At 44.2% G+C, this 22,674-nt stretch overlaps 1 protein-coding gene across 1 annotated transcript in view; it reads left to right on the top strand.

Annotated features, from left to right (window-relative positions):
* The window catches only part of ERICH3 (glutamate rich 3), a 57,343-nt gene that overhangs the window by 26,713 nt on the left and 7,956 nt on the right, over positions 1–22,674 (top strand). The window contains exons 3-5 of the mRNA XM_015414237.1: positions 11,187–11,312; positions 21,548–21,619; positions 22,397–22,519. Coding sequence (XP_015269723.1) covers positions 11,187–11,312; positions 21,548–21,619; positions 22,397–22,519 — 321 coding nt within the window. The remainder of the gene's footprint in view (positions 1–11,186; positions 11,313–21,547; positions 21,620–22,396; positions 22,520–22,674) is intronic.

Here is a 22,674-nt window from a genome sequence, read left to right on the forward strand (position 1 = left end):
TTTTCCTGATATTTTTCAACTTTAATGACCTTCTTCTTAACTTTTTGTACTTCTTCGGCTGATGCCAGACATTTCTTTGCGATGTCATCTACCTTTTCAGCTGTCTCTGTCATTTTTTTCTGTTGTAAAGTATAGGCACATTCCATAGAATCAAGTTTCTGGTTAATCTTTTGCAGTTCTTCCAGCAGATGGCGCGCAAGAGCACCTTCTTGCTGATTGACAGCAGATCCAGCAAGGGAAGGGCTTGGGCAGGAAGTCCCTCCCGTCTTCTTCACTAGCTTTTCTTGTACTTTTTTAGTCCCCGCCATGCTTCAGTTTTGTTTACACTTAGAAAGTTTGTGCTGTAGCCTTCAAGGAAGCTTCCCTCCTCTCCGCTTATTTCTCCCTCCCAGCAAGGTAAACCGTTCGTGCATTTTTTCGCTTCCCCTCCCTCTTTATTTTAAAAGTCTCTTTTTAATACGGAGGTGGTAGATCCCTCCTCCCTTTCGCTTCTTGGGGGGGGGTGAGGCTTTCTTTTAAAGACCACCGCTTAAATCTCGAACGCCGGCTTACAGTTTGTCGCTTGCTTCTTTTCTCTGACTCGATTCATCCGCTCCACCACGCTGCTTTCCCGGCGGCTTTGCTGTTCCCCATTACAGGGCACAACGCAGCTGGAGCCGTTTGGGGCAGGGAGAGACTATGGTGGGGGGAGCCTCAATACCTGGCTTTCGTGCCGGCAAGAGGCATCCCCCAGTCTCTCAAATGCGCCCCCTGGTTCGGAGCCCTTGTAACAAAGGCTCCTTAGGATCTCCGCATGTGCGGGACCCCTCCAGACGGCGTGTGGGCGATCCGACTCCGGGAGCTCACCCGAGAGTCGGTCGTCAGGCGCGCAGCCATAACCGGAAGTCCCTGCAGTTCAGCATCTTAACCACTTGAGCCACCGCAGCTCCATACAACGCGATTAACATACTTTAATTAGAACAAAGTATGAGTCCAGTGGCACCTTTAAGACCAACAAAGTTTTATTCAAGGTGTGCAAAGCATACTTCTTCAGACAAATGGAATAAAATCTCCTCAAGGGTTACTTACAGGAAAAAGGGGGAGGCAGCCGTTAGCCTCTTAATGGCTGCCCCCCCACTTTCTTTTTTCCTGTAAGTAACTCTTGAGGACATTTTATTCCATTTGTCTAGAGAAGTGTGCTTTGCACATGAAAGCTTATACCTTGAATAAAACTTTGTTGGTCTTAAAAGTGCCACTGGACTGCTGCTTCAGATCGACATGGCTACCCACCTGAATTATACTTTAATTAGGTTGAAGTGAGCCAGTTCTGCGTTGATACAATAGCTTGGGTGATTCAAGATAGCTCCTGAAACAGGATAGAATGCAAATTAATGACTTGAGTGTCCTTCTTGATTGATGAAGGAGGTGTTGGTTAATGTAACAGCAACTTCCTTAGACTGGGCAGACACCTCTGGGGTATGCCAGGATATTCCAGTGTTGAAAAGTCTGTTGTTATTGAGAATGAAGTGAAGTCTTATTGTTATGGAGAACCCTGAGCTGGGGGAGATTGCACTTAATCAGTTTGTGATGCCAGCACACCCTTCCTCTCCTGTCCCTGGGAATTTCCAATGTCATGGCTGAGCCTAGGTGCCTTTATGAGATTCCTCAAGTTTCAGATCCACTTAGCACTTAGTCTGTAAAAGGAGGTGCCTATTAAAACCACAAAGTCCAAAATAAGATGGGGACCCCACTAACCAAGGGGGTCTCGGCTGGAGGAGGGGGCGTGGTCCTCACAAGGATGTAGTGACGGCCACAGGAATAAACAGCTTTAAGAGGAAATTAGATTGATTCATAGAGGATAGGTCTATCAGTGGCTACTAGCCATGGTCACCGAGGGGAACCTCCACATTCAGAGGGACTAACCAGTGATCACTAGTGGATGGGTTAACACTTCCCTCCTGTTTGCAGCCATTCCCGATATTGCCAAACAAGGGGAAATTTGAAACTGGGAAGGTTTATTTTGACTCAGCCCTTGTCAAATTTGTGTGTATGCATTAGTCTGCAGTACTGGGAGGATAGAGCAGCTTGTGTGTAGTAGATTATGCATAAACACCATTCACATTATTATTTGCGAGATTGTTTTAGTGAAAACTAGATAACATAAAAAAAAACCCCTAAGATCATGGCATCCGGCCCCATCACTCCTTGGCGAATAGAAGGGGAAGTCATTGAAGCAGTGACAGACTTCACGTTCCTGGGATCCAAGATCACTGTAGACGGTGACTACGGCCATGAAATTAATAGACGCCTGCTCCTTGGGAGGAAAGCTATGGCAAAATTAGACATCACCCTGCCAACCAAGGTCGGTATGGTCAAAGCAATCGTATTCCCAGTAGTAATGTATGGCTGCGAGAGTTTGACCATAAGGAAGGCCGAGCGCCAAAGAATAGATTTTTTTTGAATTATGGTGCTGGAGAAGACTCTCGAGAGTCCCTTGGATTGCAAGGAGATGGAATCAGTCAATCCTAAAAGAAGTCAACCCTGACTGTTCCCTGGAAGGCCAGATACTGAAGCTGAAGCTCAGATACTTTGGCCACCAAATGAGAAGGGAGCACTCACTGGAGAAGACCCTGATGGTAGAAAAGACTGAAGGTAAAAGAAGAAGGGGATGGCAAAGGATGAGATGGTTAGACAGTGTTATTGATGCAACGAACATGAAATTAAGCAGGCTCCAGAGGATGACGGAAGACAGGAGGGCCTGACGTGATGTGGTCCATAGGGTCACGGAGAGTCAGACTCGACTGTGCAACTTAACAACCGATAACTAGTTAAGTCTTATGGAAAGTAGAAATTAATCATTTGATTGGGCTGGCTGTTTTATTTGATTTATATTAGTGGGATTTTGGAGTCACTTGTAAACATACTCTTAGAGTATGTAGGTAGTAGTAGGTAAGGGGAGAGCAAAAATAAAGTTTCTCCCAGGCTATGTTTCTCCAAGGACATATCCATCTCATCAACCAGTAAGCAGCAACTTAACTGGAATTTATGAATAGAAGTAAAAAGGCTGTTATGTGCAGTGCTGAGGGATACTTTGAGACTATTTAAACCCCTGAAGCAAAGAGATGTAAAATGAGGGGCTCAAAGGAATCATTCCTGCAACATTCAGGGAACAGAGGCACATGAAATTAAGGTATGACAGCTGACCTAAAACCCATGCAATGAATATTTGTGCATATGTATTGGAAAGGAATATACTTTAAGACCTTGATTGAGTCTATATAATCAACCCTCTTAACTACCTTATCACTGAATGTGAAGAAAAGGTGGATTGAGGCAAACAGTGTGTACCTTGACCTTAGCTGGAGGGAAGATTATTATCACCCTATTTCTTCTCCTCTCAGGCTCCTACTTTTCTCTCTCTTCTTGTTCTGACTCTAATGCATATGAGAAAACTTCTTTCCTGCACACAAGACCCAGCTGAGAGATTGCACCGATTGAGAGATTGCACCGATTGCTCATTGTTTTCCTCTTGGCTCCTTCTCCTTTCTGTTTTCCATCTTTTTATTCTGTTCTATGGAGTCTGCAGCAAATTAGAGGAGAGCACCAGAAATGCTTCTTAAGAATAGGCTAATTTTGCATAGTCATGTTTTTAAAAGCTTGTGTTCTACATTAGAGGATATTTTTGCCATGTAATATTTGTTTTGTTTAAAACATCCATTCCTTCCTTCTGTTTCTAAAATGTAACCGAATAACACAAATGGACCCAGTAATTGTAAAGTCAACAACACACAAAAGAATTACTGTACAAGTTCTTACTATAAACGACACATTAATAAGTCATGCTGATTTCTACTTGATTTTAATAGGTGAACTTCATCCGAAGACAGAAGCCCAATCACGATGTCAATTATGTTAAAGATAGAACGTCTTTTTCAACCATCAGTTTGTAGTACTATTCTTTTACTTCATGTTTCCACAAAAGGTACAAGTTTTCTATACTGGCTGAGAGCAGCTCTCACAAATTTACAACATTTTATTCGGATAGCACACACACACACACAGAGAGGCTTAGAACCAGATTTGCTATCCGAATAAAATGTTGTAAATTTGTGAGAGCTGCTCTCAGCCAGTATAGAAAACTTGTACCTTTTGTGGAAACATGAAGTAAAAGAATAGTACTACAAACTGATGGTTGAAAAAGACGTTCAGTCGAAACGTTCTATCTTTAACATCCTTGACATCGTGATTGGGCTTCTGTCTTCGGATGAAGTTCACCTATTAAAATCAAGTAGAAATCAGCATGACTTATTAATGTGTCGTTTATAGTAAGAACTTGTACAGTAATTCTTTTGTGTGTTGTTGTCTAAAATGTAACCGGCCACATTACGGTAAAAACTGCTGTGATCATGGTTGATAGCAATGTAACATTCCACAAAGTTAAGATTAGGTTGTTCTACTTCTTTCCTCCCTGGCCATTTCTTACTCATTAGTAATGCGGTATCTCTCTCTTTCTCCTCCTTGTTTGAAGTCACAAAAATCCCAAACTGGACAAACTGTATTTTTCAACATAAGCAAATCCTGCTTAATTAATTAATTTTACTGGCTGCCTTCATCTTTATTGACAGAAAGCGCAATTAAACAATGGAGAATACACAACCTATATAAAACTACTTGGCAAGGTGTCATAAGGTTGCTAGGCCCAGCCTGGCGACCAGAAGGAGGAGGGGTTGCCAACAGCATGATGCCACTTCCAAGAAAACCAGAAATGACATCTCTCTAGGGATTTGCTGAATGTATAGTAAAACCGTAGAATTTCCAGTGATTCCTAGAGAGGACTGGTGTCGCTTCTGAGTTTTCCTGGAAGTAATGTCCTGCTGTCATCTGATGGGCATAGGGAGCTGGCAGCTGGATGTTAGAAGAAAGAAAGAAGTCCTCCTACCCAGTGGGAGGTAGCCTGTAACTTTCCTGTAGGGAGGCAATATTCCTATTGGTTGATATGAAACTGTGGATTTTGCCTATTGGTAGAGAAAGGAATTTGGATCAATAATAATCCAATGGGTAATCTTGTAATATACAAGAGAAGATTTCTTGGTCATGAGACATTTTAATAAAAGCTATTTAGAACAGAATAATGTCACCTAATGAACCAGTTAGCATTTTCAAGTGACATTTAAAGCAAAATAAGACTGTCCCATGCTCAAGATGCCTCTAACATTAGGAATGACTAATGAGGAAATATTAATGGAAATTGGCGCTTTGTTCCATCTTAATAAACATGGCTCACTATCAATAGTACAGGACTAACCCATTTTCATGCTACTGGAGACCTTTTGGTGATGTTGATTGATTTGATTTGCACACACTATCTTGGTATAAGGATTGGGTTTATGGAAGAGTTATATTAAACCATTACTGTGCATGATCATCATGAAACAGTAAGCCTGTTATGTAGCTATTTGCTTGAGTTACATACCTTTTCAGGCAGTGCTAATTTTTGAGTGGCTTATGCTTTCGCATGTTTCCCATTGCTAATTGGATAGCTATTATTTTACATATAAAAGTAAACAGGATGAAACTTTGGGCTGTGATGCAAAGGGACATGTGCACACTGGAGTTTTACAGACTGGTTTCCTCATGCAGTGCTTGCACACCCCAAAAAGCTGTTCTTGAAGAGAAAATTTGCATGCCATAATGAAAAAGGAGTCCTTGCATGCCTAATTTAAGACATGGGCAATTCCTGATACATGTGCTAAACACTGGTATACCAGATCATTTTTTTTGGCATGCAGGACTGGTTCTCTACCCAAGCAGCTAAGGTGAGACCTAATTGTGCTGGTGAGAATGGTGGCATGGGAGAAAGGGAGTCAGCTTGAGTTATCCTATCATCACCTGCCAGACCCACGTGGCTTCCAGCACGGTTTGTAAGCTGCTCAAAATGAGCAGTTCACTTTGCACCCAGTGTGGCTGGCCAAATACAATTCTTTTTTGCTTACTAGCATATCAACAAAGTAAACACTTCTTTTGAAGCACTCAGGGAACCTACCTCCATTTTCCTTTGTTATTCTCTCCTTAAGGGCTAATTCTGTAGCGGCTACTAGGGGAAGATGCATGAAACATCAGCAATTTAGGGACAAATATATAGAGATAACCAAATGGTGGGTGAAGGCAGCCAGAAGTTCTACATCTATGGAGGTCTTCTGCCCAATTCAGCTTTCTGTCTTTTGGTTGGTGGTAGAACTTTCAGAATTCTGCACAGACAGAACTGTCATGTGATGGGGCTGCTCTCACATGTTCAGTGCAAGCAAGCTCTTAATCCTGAAATGTCCCAGTAGTACCATATTCTTATGGAATACACTATTATTGGGTACAGACTCTCATGTCAAATGTTCTTCTGATGACACATCTGATGTGTGACACATGGATGGAAAAGGTATACACATGTAGTCTCTTGTTAAAATACATAAAGCAGTGACTGGGAAAGGATTAGGCTTCCACCTCAGTGTATTTTATAAGTGTAAGTGGCCTATACATGCACATATCTTTCATAGTTCTGCATTGCAGCTCAACAATTACAGTGATAGGACTGGATGGTCCCAGGGTCCTGAATTGTACAGTTATATGGGATACCTTTCAGCTTATTCAGTCTGAGGATTTGGACAGAATCCTTGGGAGTTTGAGATCTGCCACTTGTTTGTATGATGCTTGCCACTCTTGGCTGCTTAAATCTGCCAGGAGGTGGGCTGCACACTGGGTCCAGAAGACAGTAAATGCTAGGGTTGCCAGATCCTTACCTGCTGCCAGCGGGGGGTGGGGTGGGATGGGGCTTTCTGGGAGGGGGGGGCGGGGTAACATTGCAGCATGCTGTGTCCCCAATGTGATGTTGTCACTTCTATGTGATGTCATCACATTGGAGATGTTCTGTGGACTCATGACTGTTGGGGGGTGGGGCTTCCCTCCACCAGCCAGCTGGCTGGTGACGGGTAGGAGCCCACAAAATCAGGAGATCCCCCACTCCCACCTGGAGGCTGGCAACCCTAGTAAATGCCTGAGAGCAGGGTGATTGCCCTTGCCTTGATGTGGGCAGTGGTGTATCCACTCCTAAAAAAAGCTACTCTTGACCCAAGGAGAGTTGAATAACTATTGTCCAGTCTAAAATGTGCTATTCTTGAGCAAAGTGATTAGACAAGTGGTAACTGAGCAACTTCAGGGATTCCTGAATGAAGTAGATTGTTTGGAACTGTTCCAATCTGGCTTCAGTCCTGTTTATGGGACTGAAACAGCCTTGGTCATCTGGTGGATGACCTGCACGAGGAGATGGACATGTGTGTGAGTGTGACCCTGTTAATTCTCCCGGGCTTCTTGGCAGCTTTTGATAACGTTGACCATAGCATCCTTCTGAACTGTCTTTCAAGATTGGGACTGGGAAGCACTGTTCTGAGGTAGCCTCAGTCCTATCGCAAAGGTAGGTTTCACAGTGTGATGCTGTGGGAATGTTGCTCTGCTCCTTGGTCTTTGTCCTCTAGGGTTCTGCAAGGTTTCATCTTGCTCTCCATGTTTTTCAACGTCTAAGTAAAGTCACTGGGAGTGGCCTTCCAGAAATTTGGGCTGAGTTGCCACCAATGCTCCCTCTAAGCTGTGGAGTCTTGTGAGCAGAAATTCTACTTTGTGAGCAACTGGCATTAAAGTTGTGAGCGAGCGATTTGGCTGCTGCATAGATTAGTTTCCTCTGGAGCCATCCTTCCTGAGCTAAGACAAAAATGTGTGAGCTGGAGGCTAAAAAACTGTGAGCTAGCTCACACTAACTCAGCTTAGAGGGAAACTGGACCTGCCACCAATATGAGATGATACCCAGCTCTTTCTCATGCATCCAGCCGATCCTAGGGAGACTGTAAACTGTGAACAGGTTCTTGGAGGCAGTTTGGGAATGGATGAGGGCAAACAAACTGAAACTTAACCTTGAGGAAAGAGAAGTACTACTGGTCAGGGGAAGCTTGGATCCAGGAAATGTGGTATCTACTGTTCTAGATAGGGTTACACTTCCCCAAAGGGTCAGATTCATACTTTGGGGGTGCTCCTGGAACTGGGCCTCCTGTGGGATAAACAGGGTGCCTGCTCCGCTACATCCCTTCCTGGATAGAAGAGATCTTGTCACTCTAGTGTATGCCCTAGTGATATCTACATTAGGTTCATGTTCATAGCCAGGATTTTTTCTTTGGGGGCATTTAAATTTCTAAGGGGGTAATTAAATTAAAGTTAATCATCGAGGTGGGCGAGCGGTACTGACATGATGTGCAGGTGAGGAGTGTGTAGGGTTGCCAGCCTGCTTTTCCAACTGATCTCCAGTTGACAGAGATCAGCTCCCCTGAAGAAAATGCAAAGAAATAAACAGAATAATCTGTAGCACTGTACAAATCACACTAGAGACCACTGTCTTCTTATACAGCTCTACTTACAACCAAAATTAATACACATAACAAATAGTTTTCCCACCATGCATAAATGACAACTACACCAGTTAAATAGTGACCTAATAGTCCTTGAAAGTACAAGTCTCTCTTCGGATTGATGTGGTCACCAGCTCATGGTGCAGAGAAGAGTTTCCAGAAGAAAGCATGCAATAGACAGCATGAGCTCAGGACTAGGTGTAGTGCGAACCAAAAAGAGGCGGCAACAGGCTCGTAGCTACATTGAAGCATTTTGGGACCCGGCCCCCCAACTTCCTAGCAAGGCCCCCCAACTTCCCCACCTGTCAGCAGCCCCACAGGCTCCATCCTGGGCTGGCGGCCGAATCGGGCAGAATCAATTTCGGCTGGCAGAAAGACTCCCACATGACAATTTCGTCAGTAGGATTGGGGAGTCCTTCCCAGCCGAATGTCCATTTCGGCCCCATTATATCCTATGGGCCATTGAAATCAATGGTGAAAACATAGGGTATATTCTAGGGGGCTGGAGGGGAGGTGGTTTGAGGGAGAGGCTCCAGACTTGCAGGGGAGCTGCTGGAGCCTCTCCCCAAGATACCCACCAAGTTTCAAAAACATTGGATAACGGGGTCCAATTCTACAGCCCCCCAAATAGGTTGCCCCCATCTCCTCCATTGTTCTCTATGGTGAGGGAAAAAGTAATGTTTTTTCCCACCATAGAGAACAATGGAGGGGATGGGGCAACCTGCTTGGAGGCCCATAGAATTGGACCCCCTGGTCCAGTGTTCTTGAGACTTGGTATGTATCTTGGGGAGAGGCCCCAGAAGCTACCCTGAGAGTTTGGAGCCTCTCCTTCGAATCCGCTCCCCTCTAGCCCCCTATGTTTTCGCCATTGACTTCAATGGCCCATAGGATATACTGGGGCCGTATCAGATCAGAGTTGCAGACCTTGCTCGCTTGCATGCGCCTGTGCCCTCATCGTCGAGGAAGCTGGCCGCCAAGGGAGAGAGAAACACAGCACTCCCTCAGCTTCCCCTCCCAGGTTTTTCTTTCAGCTCCCGCCTTCTCAGTCCAGCCCGGTTGCACCAACGCAGGGTGCACACAAGCCACCACCAGCAGCAGAGCAGCCATCTCCATCCCGTCTGCTCACCCACCTCTCCTCCTTTGGCTTGTCTCCCCGGGCGGGCTGCCACTTCCCAGTCTGAGAAGTGTTGCAGCAGAAAGCCCCCCTGCAGGGCGGTGGGTGGGGGTGTGACCGAGGCAAAGTCACCGTGGAAGCACGAAGTCAGCCAGGAAGAAAGAAATAAGGAACCGAACAGGAGCCCACCACTTTTACCGTAGTTCCCTGCACTCCACACGGCCAATGCGGTTGTGGGGGGAAAGGAGAGGAGGGGATCCTCCTCAGGTTACTCGGAGTCAGTGACTGACTTCCACCTACACCCACCCTCCACAATAGGGGAAATAACCCTGCTCCTGCCTGCGAGTGTGAGTTTATTTTATTTTTATTTTATCAGTGCCCCCTGAGTTATTTAAAGGCCCCCTGAATTAAGAAATCCTGGCTACGGGCCTGGGCGGCAATGGCATGCCTAGGTTGCTTTGCCATTTCTTAGGGCCTCATCAGGCTGCTTTTCTTTAGTTATGGAGCTCAACCCAGCTCTGGCAAGATTCAAAATGACACAAAGTCTACAAGTATGTTCCAAGTAGCTAGGAATCAGGCTTGAATTGTGTATTGTGTATTGGAACAAGGATGATAAAACACATGGGCACTTCAAGGAAAGATGTTTTTGTCATAGCTGCTCCTGATTATGAGGCTTGGAATGAAAGAAATAGACTGAGCAACCCCCCAAATTTGAGGCTACCTGACAGAACTTGAGAGAGATGCTATCGTAGATAGGTTATTATGTTTGCTGCAAGTGGTAAGTGAACTCTTTTAATGGGGCCGTATAAGGATGAATGAATTTTTTTTGATGTATTAACATTTTTGTTTATTTCAGTCCTGATGGGATCCTAGAAAATTTGCTGCTATCTTAAGAGTTCTGTGCTCACAAAGAGAAATTAGTACGCCTTAGGTCCTTTATATACATTACAGTCCTTGAAAAAGATTGTATTCGAAATGGGTAGATTACTAGAGTCCTGTGGGACTAATGATTGTGAAACTGACAAGGTGCTTCTGAATATTTGAACAGAATGTAAATCTACACTTTGCTGTATTGTTTGGGTGAAACCTGTTTTTGATAATATTTGACATCAATATTTATATAACAGTATTGAATTTTTAAATAAATAAATAAAATAAAAAGCACAAAATTGATCTACCTTAAACATACATCTATTATACACAGTGCTATATACTTTTGCATACCAACCTGGAGGTTGACAACTCTAGCTACCGGTACATCACAAACTAGTTTTGAAACTCCCCTTAGTTTTAAAGTATTGGTCATGTGGCATGTGAGCCTGCTGAATCACAAAACTAGTCTGATGGTCTTTGAAACCCAGACCAAGTTTTTTAAGTTTTCACATAAACAATTGTGTGTACATTTTTGTTGAGAATAATGTCATATATGTATAGCTCAGTTAATGGCTCTGGTGTTTGTGTGGGAGGCTTCTGTGAGCAGATTTCAGTAGTAGTGAATAGGTAAGTCCTTGCTCAAAAAAAAATGTCCATGTGACATTGGGCCTGTGGCAGTTTTCATTACAGACAAAATGCATGTATTTATTAAAGCCCTCTTATCTCTGATTCTCTAATACTCCCATGTAATTAAATCATAATTATTCTTGTGGCAGATCTCCAGAAGTGGAAGGATAATATCAGAGAAGGAATACCGCTTAAATACCATGAAGAAGGATCACCAGAAGTATATCCGGGAATGTTTGGCTCAGGCCATATTTCACAAAGTCCTTGACATGGAAGTATGACAGAATTTTATTTATTTATTTTAAACATTTATTAGAAGAGAAGAGATTGGATTTATACCCCACCCTTCACTACCCAATGGAGTCTCAGAGCAGTTTACAATCCCTTTCTCTTCCCTACCCCACAACAGACACCCTGTGAGGTAGGTGGGGCTGAGAGAACTCTTTCGAGAACTGCCCTTGAGAGAACAGCTCTGAAAGAACTTATGACTGACCCAAGGTCACACCAGCAGCTGCATGTGGAGAAGTGCGGAATCAAATCCGGAGTAATAAGGGAAGGATTCAGAGAAATAGAAGAGCTCGGTGCCCTTCCAGCCTACGGCCCATCCCAAGGGTGGCTGGCAGTGGGGCCAGGATGGACCCCCCTCCATCATTGGTGTTGTGTAACGCCAGGTCCATTAATAACAAAGTCACAACCCTACGGGACTTTGTGACTGAACATCAGGCGGACCTGGCATGCGTGACCGAGACCTGAGTGAGGAATGAGGAGACCTTGGCTCTTACCCAGTTAGCCCCCCCAGGCTACTCGGTCCTTCACCAATCATGGATTAGTGGGCAGGGGGAGGGGTGGCTATTTTCATTCGGAAGGCTTACTCCTTCAGGGCACTCTCGGCTGCGGAGATTGCGGGCTTGGAATGTGTCGGCATGCTGCTGTGGGCTGAGGAGAGTTTGGTGATTTGGCTGGTGTACCGACCGCCTAATGCACCGGCCAATAGTCTGCCATCCCTGCTGGAGGCCATAGCAGGCTGGGCGTTGGATCACTCTCAACTGATTGTCTTGGGTGATTTCAACGTCCATGCTGAGGATGCGATCTCCAGCCGGGCTACGGACCTGGTGTCGTCCATGGCAGTGCTGGGACTCTCGCAGTTTGTATCGGCCCCCACGCATCGGGCCAGTCACATGCTCAATTTGATCTTTGCGGCGGAAGTGGAGGTGGACCGGATCACTGTGGGGGCAGTGCCATGGTCGGACCACCTGGCCCTGAAGGCCCATCTGAACATTCCACCTCAACCTTGTATGGGCGGTGAGCAGATTTTTGCTCGCCCGCGAAGCCAAATGGACCCAGTGCAGTTCCAGATGGCCCTGCGGGATCCGAGGCCCCCTGGCGGCTCGTTGGATGAGCTAGTGGAGGACTGGCATGTCTGACTTTCCACAGTCATTGACGAGACTGCTCCCAGGCATCCTCTCCGCACTCATGTTAGGCGCACACCCTGGTATACCCAGGAGTTGTGGCAGCTGAAACGAGAACTGAGACGACTAGAGAGACGGTGGCGTCGCGTTCGCGACGAGGCAACAAGAGCATCTTAAAGGACGTTTATGAGATCCTATGAGATGGCAGTTAAGGCTGCTAAGAAGGATTTCTATGCAGCTGAGATTGCATCTGCGAGCTCACGCCTGGCCCAATTATTTAGGACAATTCGGACTTTGACAGACCTTCCTCAGAGCAGGTGAAACGTTAGGGAATTGGATATTGGCTGTGAGGGTTTTGTGAGCTTTTTCGCAGATAAAGTCTTGGTGCTTCGCCGCGACCTCCCCGCCACCATTGAGACAGTGAGCGAACTCGAGGCCCCTTGCGTGTCTTCGGTACCGGGTTTAGAGTGTTTCAATCCGCTCAGTCTGGACGAAGTTGACAGATTGCTTGTAGCTGTATGCCCAACCACATGTGACCTTGATCCGTGCCCCTCCTGGCTCATTAAAGCGGGACACGAGGGGCTACGAGGCACACTATGGGAGATTATCAACAAGTCCCTCTTGGAGGGACAGTTCCCGAGTGCGCTCAAGGAGGCGATGGTCCGCCATCTCTTTAAAAAACCATCTTTGGACCCAGCCGAATTGGCTAACTATCGGCCGGTGTCCTATTTGGGCAAACATATTGAGAGGGCGGTGGCATTACAGCTACAGAGCTTTCTGGAGGATGCTTCAGTCTTAGATCCCTACCAGTCTGGTTTTTGCCCTGGTCATGGGACTGAGATGGCTTTGGTTGCCCTGACTGACGATCTCCAAAGGTATCTGGATCGAGGAGGTGTGGCGGCACTGCTGTTGTTAGATCTGTCGGCCACATTCGATACGGTCGACCATCAGCTGCTGACCCACCACCTCGCCAACATCGGGATTCAGGGGCTTGCCCTTCAATCTTTCCTACAAGGTCGGGGACAGAGGGTGGCTGTCGGAGACCGACGATCCCATCGGTACCCCCTTGATTGTGGGGTGCCTCAGGGAGCGGTGTTGTCCCCAATGCTATTTAACATTTATATATGCCCCCTTGCCCAGAGTTATGGGCTTGGGTGGAATCAATATGCAGATGACACCCAGCTCTCTCTGATGCTGGGTGGCCCGTCGGACTCGAGTCCCGATGACCTTCACCGGGCATTGGAGGCCGTGGCTGGTTGGCTCCGGCTGAGCCGATTGAAACTAAACCTGGCGAAGACAGAGGTACTGGGCCTGAGTCGGACCGGTGTAGGGTTAGGGCTCCCTCTCCCGACCTTCGATGGGGTGCCTTTGGTTCCACCGTCTAGGGTTAGGAGCTTGGGGGTGCTCCTAGACTCCACATTAACAATGGAGGCCCAGGTAGCAGCCACTGTCAAGTCAGCCTTTTACCATCTTTGGTTGGCACGGCAGTTGGTCCCCTACCTTGACCATGATGACCTGGCCACAGTGATCCATATGACATTCACCTTGAGGCTAGATTACTGCAACGCTGTCTACATGGGGCTGCCTTTGTCACAGATCCGGAAGCTGCAGCTGGTGCAGAATGCTGCAGCTGGTGCAGAATGCTGCAGTCAGGCTGTTGATGGGTCTCTCTAGGAGGGACCATATTCAGTCTGTCCTGAAAGCGCTGCAATGGCTGCCGATAGCGTACTGGATCCGCTTCAAAGTGCTGGTTATTACCTATAAAGCCCTATATGGCCAGGGTCCAGCCAACCTGAGGGACTGCCTTGCCCCACATGTTCCCCCAAGAGCACTTACGGTCAGGGGCCCAAAATTTGTTGGTCATCCCGGGCCCCAAGAACGCCAAATTAGCTGTGACCAGGGCCAGGGCTTTTTCGGTGGCAGCTCCTACCTGGTGGAATGAGCTCCCGGGAGAGATCCGGGCCCTGCGGGACCTCGTGCAGTTCCACAGGGCCTGCAAGACAGAGCTCTTCCACCAGGCCATTGAGTAGGAGCCCCCCCCCCCATTATACCACCACTGTCAAGGCATCTTAAAGGATGCATCGACGAGGCCCGAGGAAGAACTTGGAAACTGTAGAAGATCTGATAAGCTGTCACCATTGGGCACGTACATTGGAACTGTGGTGATACCATCTTGGAATTAAGATACTAGTAATTGGATTGAGTACCGTGGTTTTAGTGTTGGATGTTTTTACTATGTTTTTATATGTTTTACCTATGGCAAGGCTAACGACCTTGCCTCTGTTAGCCGCCCTGAGCCCACTGTAGAGGGCGGGATATAAATGTGAAAAATGATAAATAAATAAATAAATAGTCTGCACTCCTAACCAATACACCAAACTGGTTCTCTCTTAGTTGCCTTCCTTCCTTATGGCGCTCAAGGCAGCTGACAGTATAGATAAAATACATAAAATAGCATAATAAAATACATTAAAAATTAGAATCACAATTTAGGACTCTGACAGTGCAATCCTAAAGAGATCTACTCCAGTCTAAGCCCATTGAAATCAATGGGCTTAACTCTCCTTAGGATTGCACTGTTAGTAATCAAATGAGGTTGTAAATAAAACCATCTTCAACTGCCTCCTGAAGATTGCAAGTGAGGGAGCCAGTTTTTTCAAAAAGAGGGTTTGTAGTTTTAGTTACTGGTATTGGGATTTAATGTAAAATTATGCTTCTCCTATTTAGGACAGCGTGATCATATTAAATCACTAATAGGCAGGTAAAATTTCTGAAAATTTTGAAACCATGGGAAAATCCTGTTTTTTCACAATTTTTCTGAAAAAAGGAGGTTTTTGGGACAAGTGAAATACATGCAATACTTACTTGCTTGTCAAACCTAAACTACTTCTACTAATATAACACCATAGAATGTATCATTTATAACTTGGTTAGCATATCAAATTGTAGTATTTGACCTATTTATGGAATTTAAATTAAAATATCTTCATTTTATCTAAGAAAAATTGCAAGTATACCTACTACTTGAGTAAAAGTTGCAAGTAGCTACACCCTGCACTACCTTAATTTTTGCCTTCAGAGAAGGAGGAAGAAATAAAACTTGTAGGTAGGGATTTCAGTCCCCAGGTGGGGGCGGGGGAATCCCCTGATTTGATAGGCTCCTGTCAGCTGCTGGACAATTGGCTAGTGGGGAAAACCCTGCCCCAAGCCCTGCCCCCAACAGTGACCACAAGCAGCCACCCCTCTTCCTCCCCTCCTGTGGGATTTAGAGGGCCCTCTAGCTGATCAGCAGGAGCATGTGGCCCACTGACCAGCTAGAGGGCCCTTTAAATCTTGTAGGAGGGGAGGGAGAGGGGTGGCTGCTGGCCACACAACTGAACTCCAAGCGGTGAATTAGCTTCTTGGAGTTCAGGCGTGCGCTCCCTGCTTCTTGCCCGAAGCATTTAATGGGACTTTTTAAATGCCTTGGGCAAGAGGGGGGGCACATGTGCCTATACTCCAAGCGGCGAATTCATTTAGGGACCCTTTAAATGCTTTGGGCAAGAGTTGGGTGGGGTTGCGTGCACCTGAACTCCAAGCGGTGAATTTGCCGCTTGGAGTTCAGGCATGTGACCCTGCTTCTTGTTTTATAATATTGAAAAAACTGAACTCTTTAATGTATTACCATTTAATGTATTATCATTACCAAAATTTAAACTCTTTAATCAGGCATCCCCCCACTTCTTGCTTTATAATGTTGAAAAAACTGAACTCTTTAATGTATTACCATTAAACACATTATAGCATATTGTTGCCAAAAAAAATTTTTTAATTCTTGAAATTTTTGTTTATGTCAACAGTATATACAAAAATCAAATGCTGTAGATTGCCTTAAATAAAATAATTCATACTGCACATTTTGAATAAAACCATGTATTTTGTTTCACTGTTCCCAAAAGTTGGGAAAATCAAAGGAGGTTTTTTCCTGTGTTCCCCTAAATTCCTATTTTTTTCATTGGAAGAAGTGAAATGCTTTAAAAGATAATTTTTATTCCTCACTCAAAAAAGAAAATATTTCACCGGAGTTTGTTTTTTTAATTGCACCCCCAAATTTTCCCTTTTTTTCCCTATCAAAAATATCCTTGTGGAAAACCTCTCTCCCATTTTAAACTTTTTTTTTTTTTACTGGGCATTCACATTTCTAGTCACTGACATGGGTTATAGGAGTCTACAGGAGTTTGAGGAGTTACCCATCAAGGCATTTTAACTTCGTTCACTTCTTGCACTAGCAGAGTGGTTAGTGACCACCTGAAAATTAATCTGGGTTATTGAAGAGCAAAAGAAGACTCATATTAATGTTAAAGAACACTCTTGTATGTCAAAAGGAAAATAATATCTGCCTTTACGTTCCTTCAATCACTCTAATTATCTAAAAGTGACAAATGGGAAACAACTGAAAAGCAAAGGTAAAGAAGTTAAGATTTTAAAAGACATTCCATTTGAAATCCGCAAGAGGAGACGACAGTACAAAAATCTAACTGCTTTTCTGCATAAGAACTCCACTCCCTTCAGATGCATATTTCCATAAGGACTTATTTTCAACTACAATGGAAAGAAAGAGAAGATCGATTCTGTCCAAAAAGCAAAAATGTTCCTGGATCAGCAACAATCCACATCCAAAGTCCAAGGGAAAGAAGAAGCCACCGTACAAACAGGACTCAGAAGCCAGTGAAATTATTTTTGGCAGCTCTACAGAAGAGTTCGATTCTGAAAAAGGAGTAGTGGCTCCAAAAACACTTAAAGTCCTATTGAAATTTGATAAAGCTAAACACAGGAAATAGTGACTTTATTGAAATCCTGAAAGTCCATGAGTGCCTTAAGTTTCAATGATGTATCCAATAAGGTTAAATGGGTTTGACTTAGTCTTAGTGAAATAAGAAGACCAGTATCATCCTATTATATGTTTGTAATCTGATAATAGTAGGAATGATTAATCAGTGATTCACATGTATTATGATCCTTGCTATATCTCTTGTTTTATTAGTGTTAGTACGCTGTATATCCCTTTCCTTTGTAGTGTGTATAATTTTTTTTTAAAAAACACTCTAATTGTCTGAACAATTGTCTTAGCTTGCTGAAGTCTGTTAGGAAGTAATCTAAATAGAACTGACTCTCTAAAGTATGGAGCCGTAGTAATACTAATCTGTGTTAATGGTAGTGAGGACAGAATTTGGGCAATTCATTTATTCTGACTGGATATTTATTTATATACTTCATTTATGCCCCACTTTTCTCCGCAATGGGGACCTAGAGGGGCTTATAGCATTACACCCTCTTCATCCTCACAACACCCCTATGACAATCTGAAGTAAATTCTAAGAGACGGACTAAAGTATTTGCCATTTATTTGTTGATCAGCCATGAATAGTTATAGAAATAATAAAGTAATAAGAACAATCTCTTCTGCAATAATCTCATATTGAAGGAGAAGGAAGTTAAGGCAGAATGAAAGACAAAGAGCAATAGCTGTACTTAGGTAGTTCTATACGTGTCCAGAACTAATAACCTGGCAGCGTCACAGAATGTAAGGGTCCCTACGACCACCAGGTTCCAACACAGTCCATCTCCTGAGGGCACAGCTGCAGGAGGTCATGTCTCAGCAGTGTATTCAAGAACCTGTCACAGCCCATCAGAGAAATGCTAATTTCTGCCCCAAACAACAGAGGTAATGGAAAGCCATCGAAAACAAAGAAGAGCATAGATGTAAGGATTAATCGAGGAAAAGGAATGGACACTATTTCAGTCAAGCAGAAAGTGGAAACATGGCTGGAGGTAGGCCGTGTTCTTTTTCCCCCCTGTGGACATGCATTGTACCCTACATTCTTTCCTTTGTGAAACTGATGTCCCCAGTTCATCATCAGTCACTATTACCTCTGCTATATCAATCAGGAGTTACCTCAAAAGCCATTTTTCATGGACTTCTCTGAGTCTTATGAATATGCTATGCTGTCCATTAGTACTCTTAAGACATCCTGTGTCTCTTACTTTTGAGTGTGGAGCAGCAGTTGAGGCCAACTGTCTTAGAATTATGGGATCATGTGGCTGGGAAGTACCTGAGCCACACATAGAGACCAAAGTCATCATCAATTCCAAGAAACAGGGATAAGATGGAATGTACATTTTACTCTAGTACAGTTTGTTTCTGGTTTCTGCTACCATAGCAACACCCACAAGTGATACAGCTCACAATAGAAAAACAGTCATAGTATCACATATGAAAATGCATTTAAGGACAGAAGAGGAGAATGGCAAGGCCTGCCCTTACCCCAAAATACCCTTGGGGTTCCAGATTGTGGCCTGGCAACCCTATCTAGGCACCTCTTTTTAAAAATCAAAATATATAAATAAAAACAACAACAACAAAACCCAGCAAAGCTCCAGTACTACTTTAGACAGTGTTTTCTGTTTATCTGTTTAAACAACCAAGGATTCCCCTCGAAAAAATGTTTAGCTGCAAGCTATTGTCCATTAAGGCTTCCTCTGGTATGTTAGAGAAAACAGTGGTTTTCCTAGGGCAACCTTTTGTATCAGAAAACACTGATATTATCCTGCAATATGTTATGATACGGTACCGTACCACCCATGTCATTAGGCATTGTCAGATCAGAAAGTTGACAGGTGGCTTAAAGCTACATTATTTTAGATGTCGAGCTGTGATATAGAAATCAACATTGGTTATATAACAATGAAGCCTTATGCAAATGGACAGACAGGAATGCTGAACTGCTACATTTGTTTAGAGTCTGCTGTGGAGTAAGATGTTTTATGCAGAAGTTTACTACTGCATACATCTGGTAATTTTCTCTAAGGTGTTGCCAGCCATACATAAACAAGAGGATTATGATGGAGTGGAAAATATGGGACAATCCAGATGGCAAGTGAAGGGCTTTTTGGAACGCCCAGTATAACATGGCCTGTATTCTTTTTTTAAAAAATAAGTTTTTATTTTTAAGAAAATATGAAACAAGCATGCAACAACTATGACATGAATTGGCTCTCTTATTATTTTCTTGCATACTTAACAACCTGTAATCAACTGAGCTTTGAGCACTGATTCTTAAGGGAAAAAATATAAGAAGACAGGAAGTAGGAAGGCGGACTGTCTGAAATTTGAAACATTATTGGGCAGCATTTATTAGATGAATTTTTGTATTAAACCTTTCTTGGCCTCCTGTGCTTTAGTCACCTGACATAACACTTGTATTTGTGAATTGGGCCTAGGGATGCCAGCCTCCAGGTGGGACTCAGGGTTCCCCTGGAATTACAGCTCATCTTCAGACTAGCGAGATCAGTACCCCTGAAGAAAATGGATGCTTTGGAGGGTGGACTCTATGGTACTGTAGCCCACTGAGTTGTCTGTCCTCCCTAGATTCTGTCCCCAAATATCCATGAATTTCCCAACCTTGATCTGGCAACTCTACCTCCCCATATCCTGCTGGTTGCTAGGGGGACCCGGCAAACTTAATTGGGTCTCAGGAGTAGGCTTGCCAGACTTCAGAAGGCTTCCCTGTTGTTGCCTGCCAGCTCCTGAAAAACCATAAAAAATGGTAGCAAATTCGGGGGCATACCAGCATTGCACCAGCATATAAATCACTTTCCAGCAAAAAACAGAAGTGATGTCATGCTGTGAGGGTAGAGTTGCAAGGCTGTACCTGGCAACTGGTGGGAGATACAGGGACATGGGGGTGCATGGTGTGATGTGCACCAAGAGGTCACTTCTGGGGAAATCCCATAAGGGCTGTCAGATTGCTCTAGGAATCACCAGCAAACTAGAGCTACTTGATATCCCTTCTGGGTTTTCCTCAAAAGCAACACTGCAGCACACATGATGCCGATGTGGGTTTTAAAAATATTCTTCCATTGCTGCTCAGAGCAGTGGTGAGCAAAAAGGCTGCCAGTGGGCAGCCACCTGCCATAACTATGTTGAGGAGGGACACTTGAGGGTTTGCCAAAAACTCTACAGCTTAAACATAGAGTTTTTGCACATTCTAGGGCATTCACCATACCATGATGTCATTCCACGCTGGCCTGATACCAGTCCCCATCTCCCAAATGCTCTTGGGTGGTCCAGGCTGCAGCCTAGCAACCCTATCCAGCTGGTGCCTGGAGATGTGGAATTACAACTGAACTCCAGGCTGCATGTAACAATTCCCCTGGAGAAAATGGCTGCTTTGCAGGGTGGGCTCTATGGTCTCTCTCGTCCCCAGGTTTAACCCCCAAATCTCCAGGAATTTCCCAATCTGGAGTTGGTAGCCCTAGTCTGTCGGATCAAACTTTGTGTCATGTTGGGGATTTGTGATTGGAGTCCATTAGTTCTGGTGGGGGGAAATAAGCTAGTGGCTGTTCTTGGGGTGGGGATTTTGATCAGGAAAACAGCTTGGGGAAATAAGTAAAGCCCCTGTTCCTCAGCATCATTGTCTGATCCAAATTCCATCTCTCCTGGTTTCATAAGCCTAAACTACAGTACTGATCTGATCATGGACCCCAACATAATATGTAAGACAGTCCAAAGAGAATAAAGCAAGAAGCAACTTAAGCAGCACCCCATGGTTAACTCCTACAGACACTTTTGGAGCATATGTTTTTACCAGTAACACCATTTTTGAAAGCTCAGACTGAATGTGAGATGGCGATCTGAGTATTCCAGCAGAAGCCCATTTACTCCATTAACATCCAACAATCATTCTGTGATGCTGGTAGCTAGGACTCCCAGCTCCGGGTTGGGAAAATACCTAGAGATTTTGGGGCTGGAGCCTGAGGATGGTGGGGTTTGGGGAGAGGAGGGGCTTTGGTGGGGCATAGTTCCAAAGTGACTATTTTCTCCAGGTGAACTCACCTCTGTTGTTCAGAGATCAGTTGTAATTCCAGAAGATCTCCAGTTACCACCTGAAGGTTGGCAAAACTACTGGTAGGTAAACTGGGATCCATGCCGGAATGCTCAGACAGCTCCTCCACAGACTTAGCATGAATAGAAGATAGTGGTAGGGAGAATTAGCTTGTTGATCATGTGAGAATTCAGTGTCATTGTGACTGTGATTTTCGTTTGACTTTATTCCTACTAGCGTCATCACCAGGTTGACATAAAAAGAAATCTTGAAAATTTGGTGAAGAAAGAGCGCATTCAAAGACTAAAGGTGAAAATGTTTCATTTTTGTGTTACAGAGAGTTTTGAAAGCCTGTTTTGTGTATGTTTGTATGTGCTCAAGCACATGGACACACATGTATATATACAAGCATACAATCTATGCCTTTCCTTGAAACACAGAAAACATTTTTTTTATTTATTTTGTTTACATATACCCCAATTTTCTCCCCATTGTGGACTCAAAACAGCTTACACTGTTCTCCTCACCACCATTTTATCCTCACAACAATAGCCCTGTGAAGTTGGTTAGGATGGAAGTGTCTGATTGGCCCAAGGCCATCCAGCCAGCTTCCATGATAGAGTGGCAATTCAAACCTGAGTCTCCCAGATCCTAGTCTGGTACTTCGACCACTACATCACATTGACATATTGGATAGGAGTTCCCTTCGGAAATACGTGCTAAGTCAGATTCTGTAAACTGACAAAGCCACCTAGTTCTTTTTTCTTTCACATCTTCCTCTCATCCTGTTCTTAATGCTCTTTTAGCTATATTCTTCTAGTCTTTATTTAGTCTATCTTTAATTTTTTGTGGTAAGTCATAAGCATATCATACACGAAGTTTTTAAAATCAATTATCCATATCCCCAAATGTAATTGCTAGTCTTGGCTCTGTTCTGAGGACTGATGATCAAAATGCTGATTTAATTGCTTGGCAAAGTTGTTATTCAGACCTTGCTCACAGCAGCAGGGTTACAGGGAGCATCCTTATTTCCTAACAGCAACTCTTTCTTAGGCAGCTAAGACTAACAATTTTCCCTTCATCTAGGTGGAACGATCAAGAAGGTCAGCAGAAGATACAAATTTCCCGCTTTCTCCACACCCACCCACTGCACCAAAGAAGCATTTTGGACGCCGCAAATTAGGTGACAGAGGACAATCAGGTCATTTGGTGAGTATATAATGAGGACCTGAAGGGTAAAAGATATCCCATTACTGATCTGTCCTGTATTCAGGCTCCCAATTATACCATCATCAGATACAGCCTTGTTCCATCTGCAATCAAAGTGATGCCTCCCATTTGCTGATCCGGAGGAAGGTCACAGC

This window comes from Gekko japonicus, unplaced genomic scaffold, assembly GCF_001447785.1.
Source record: "Gekko japonicus isolate JY-2015 unplaced genomic scaffold, Gekko_japonicus_V1.1 scaffold30, whole genome shotgun sequence".
Classification (NCBI taxonomy): Eukaryota; Metazoa; Chordata; class Lepidosauria; order Squamata; family Gekkonidae; genus Gekko; species Gekko japonicus.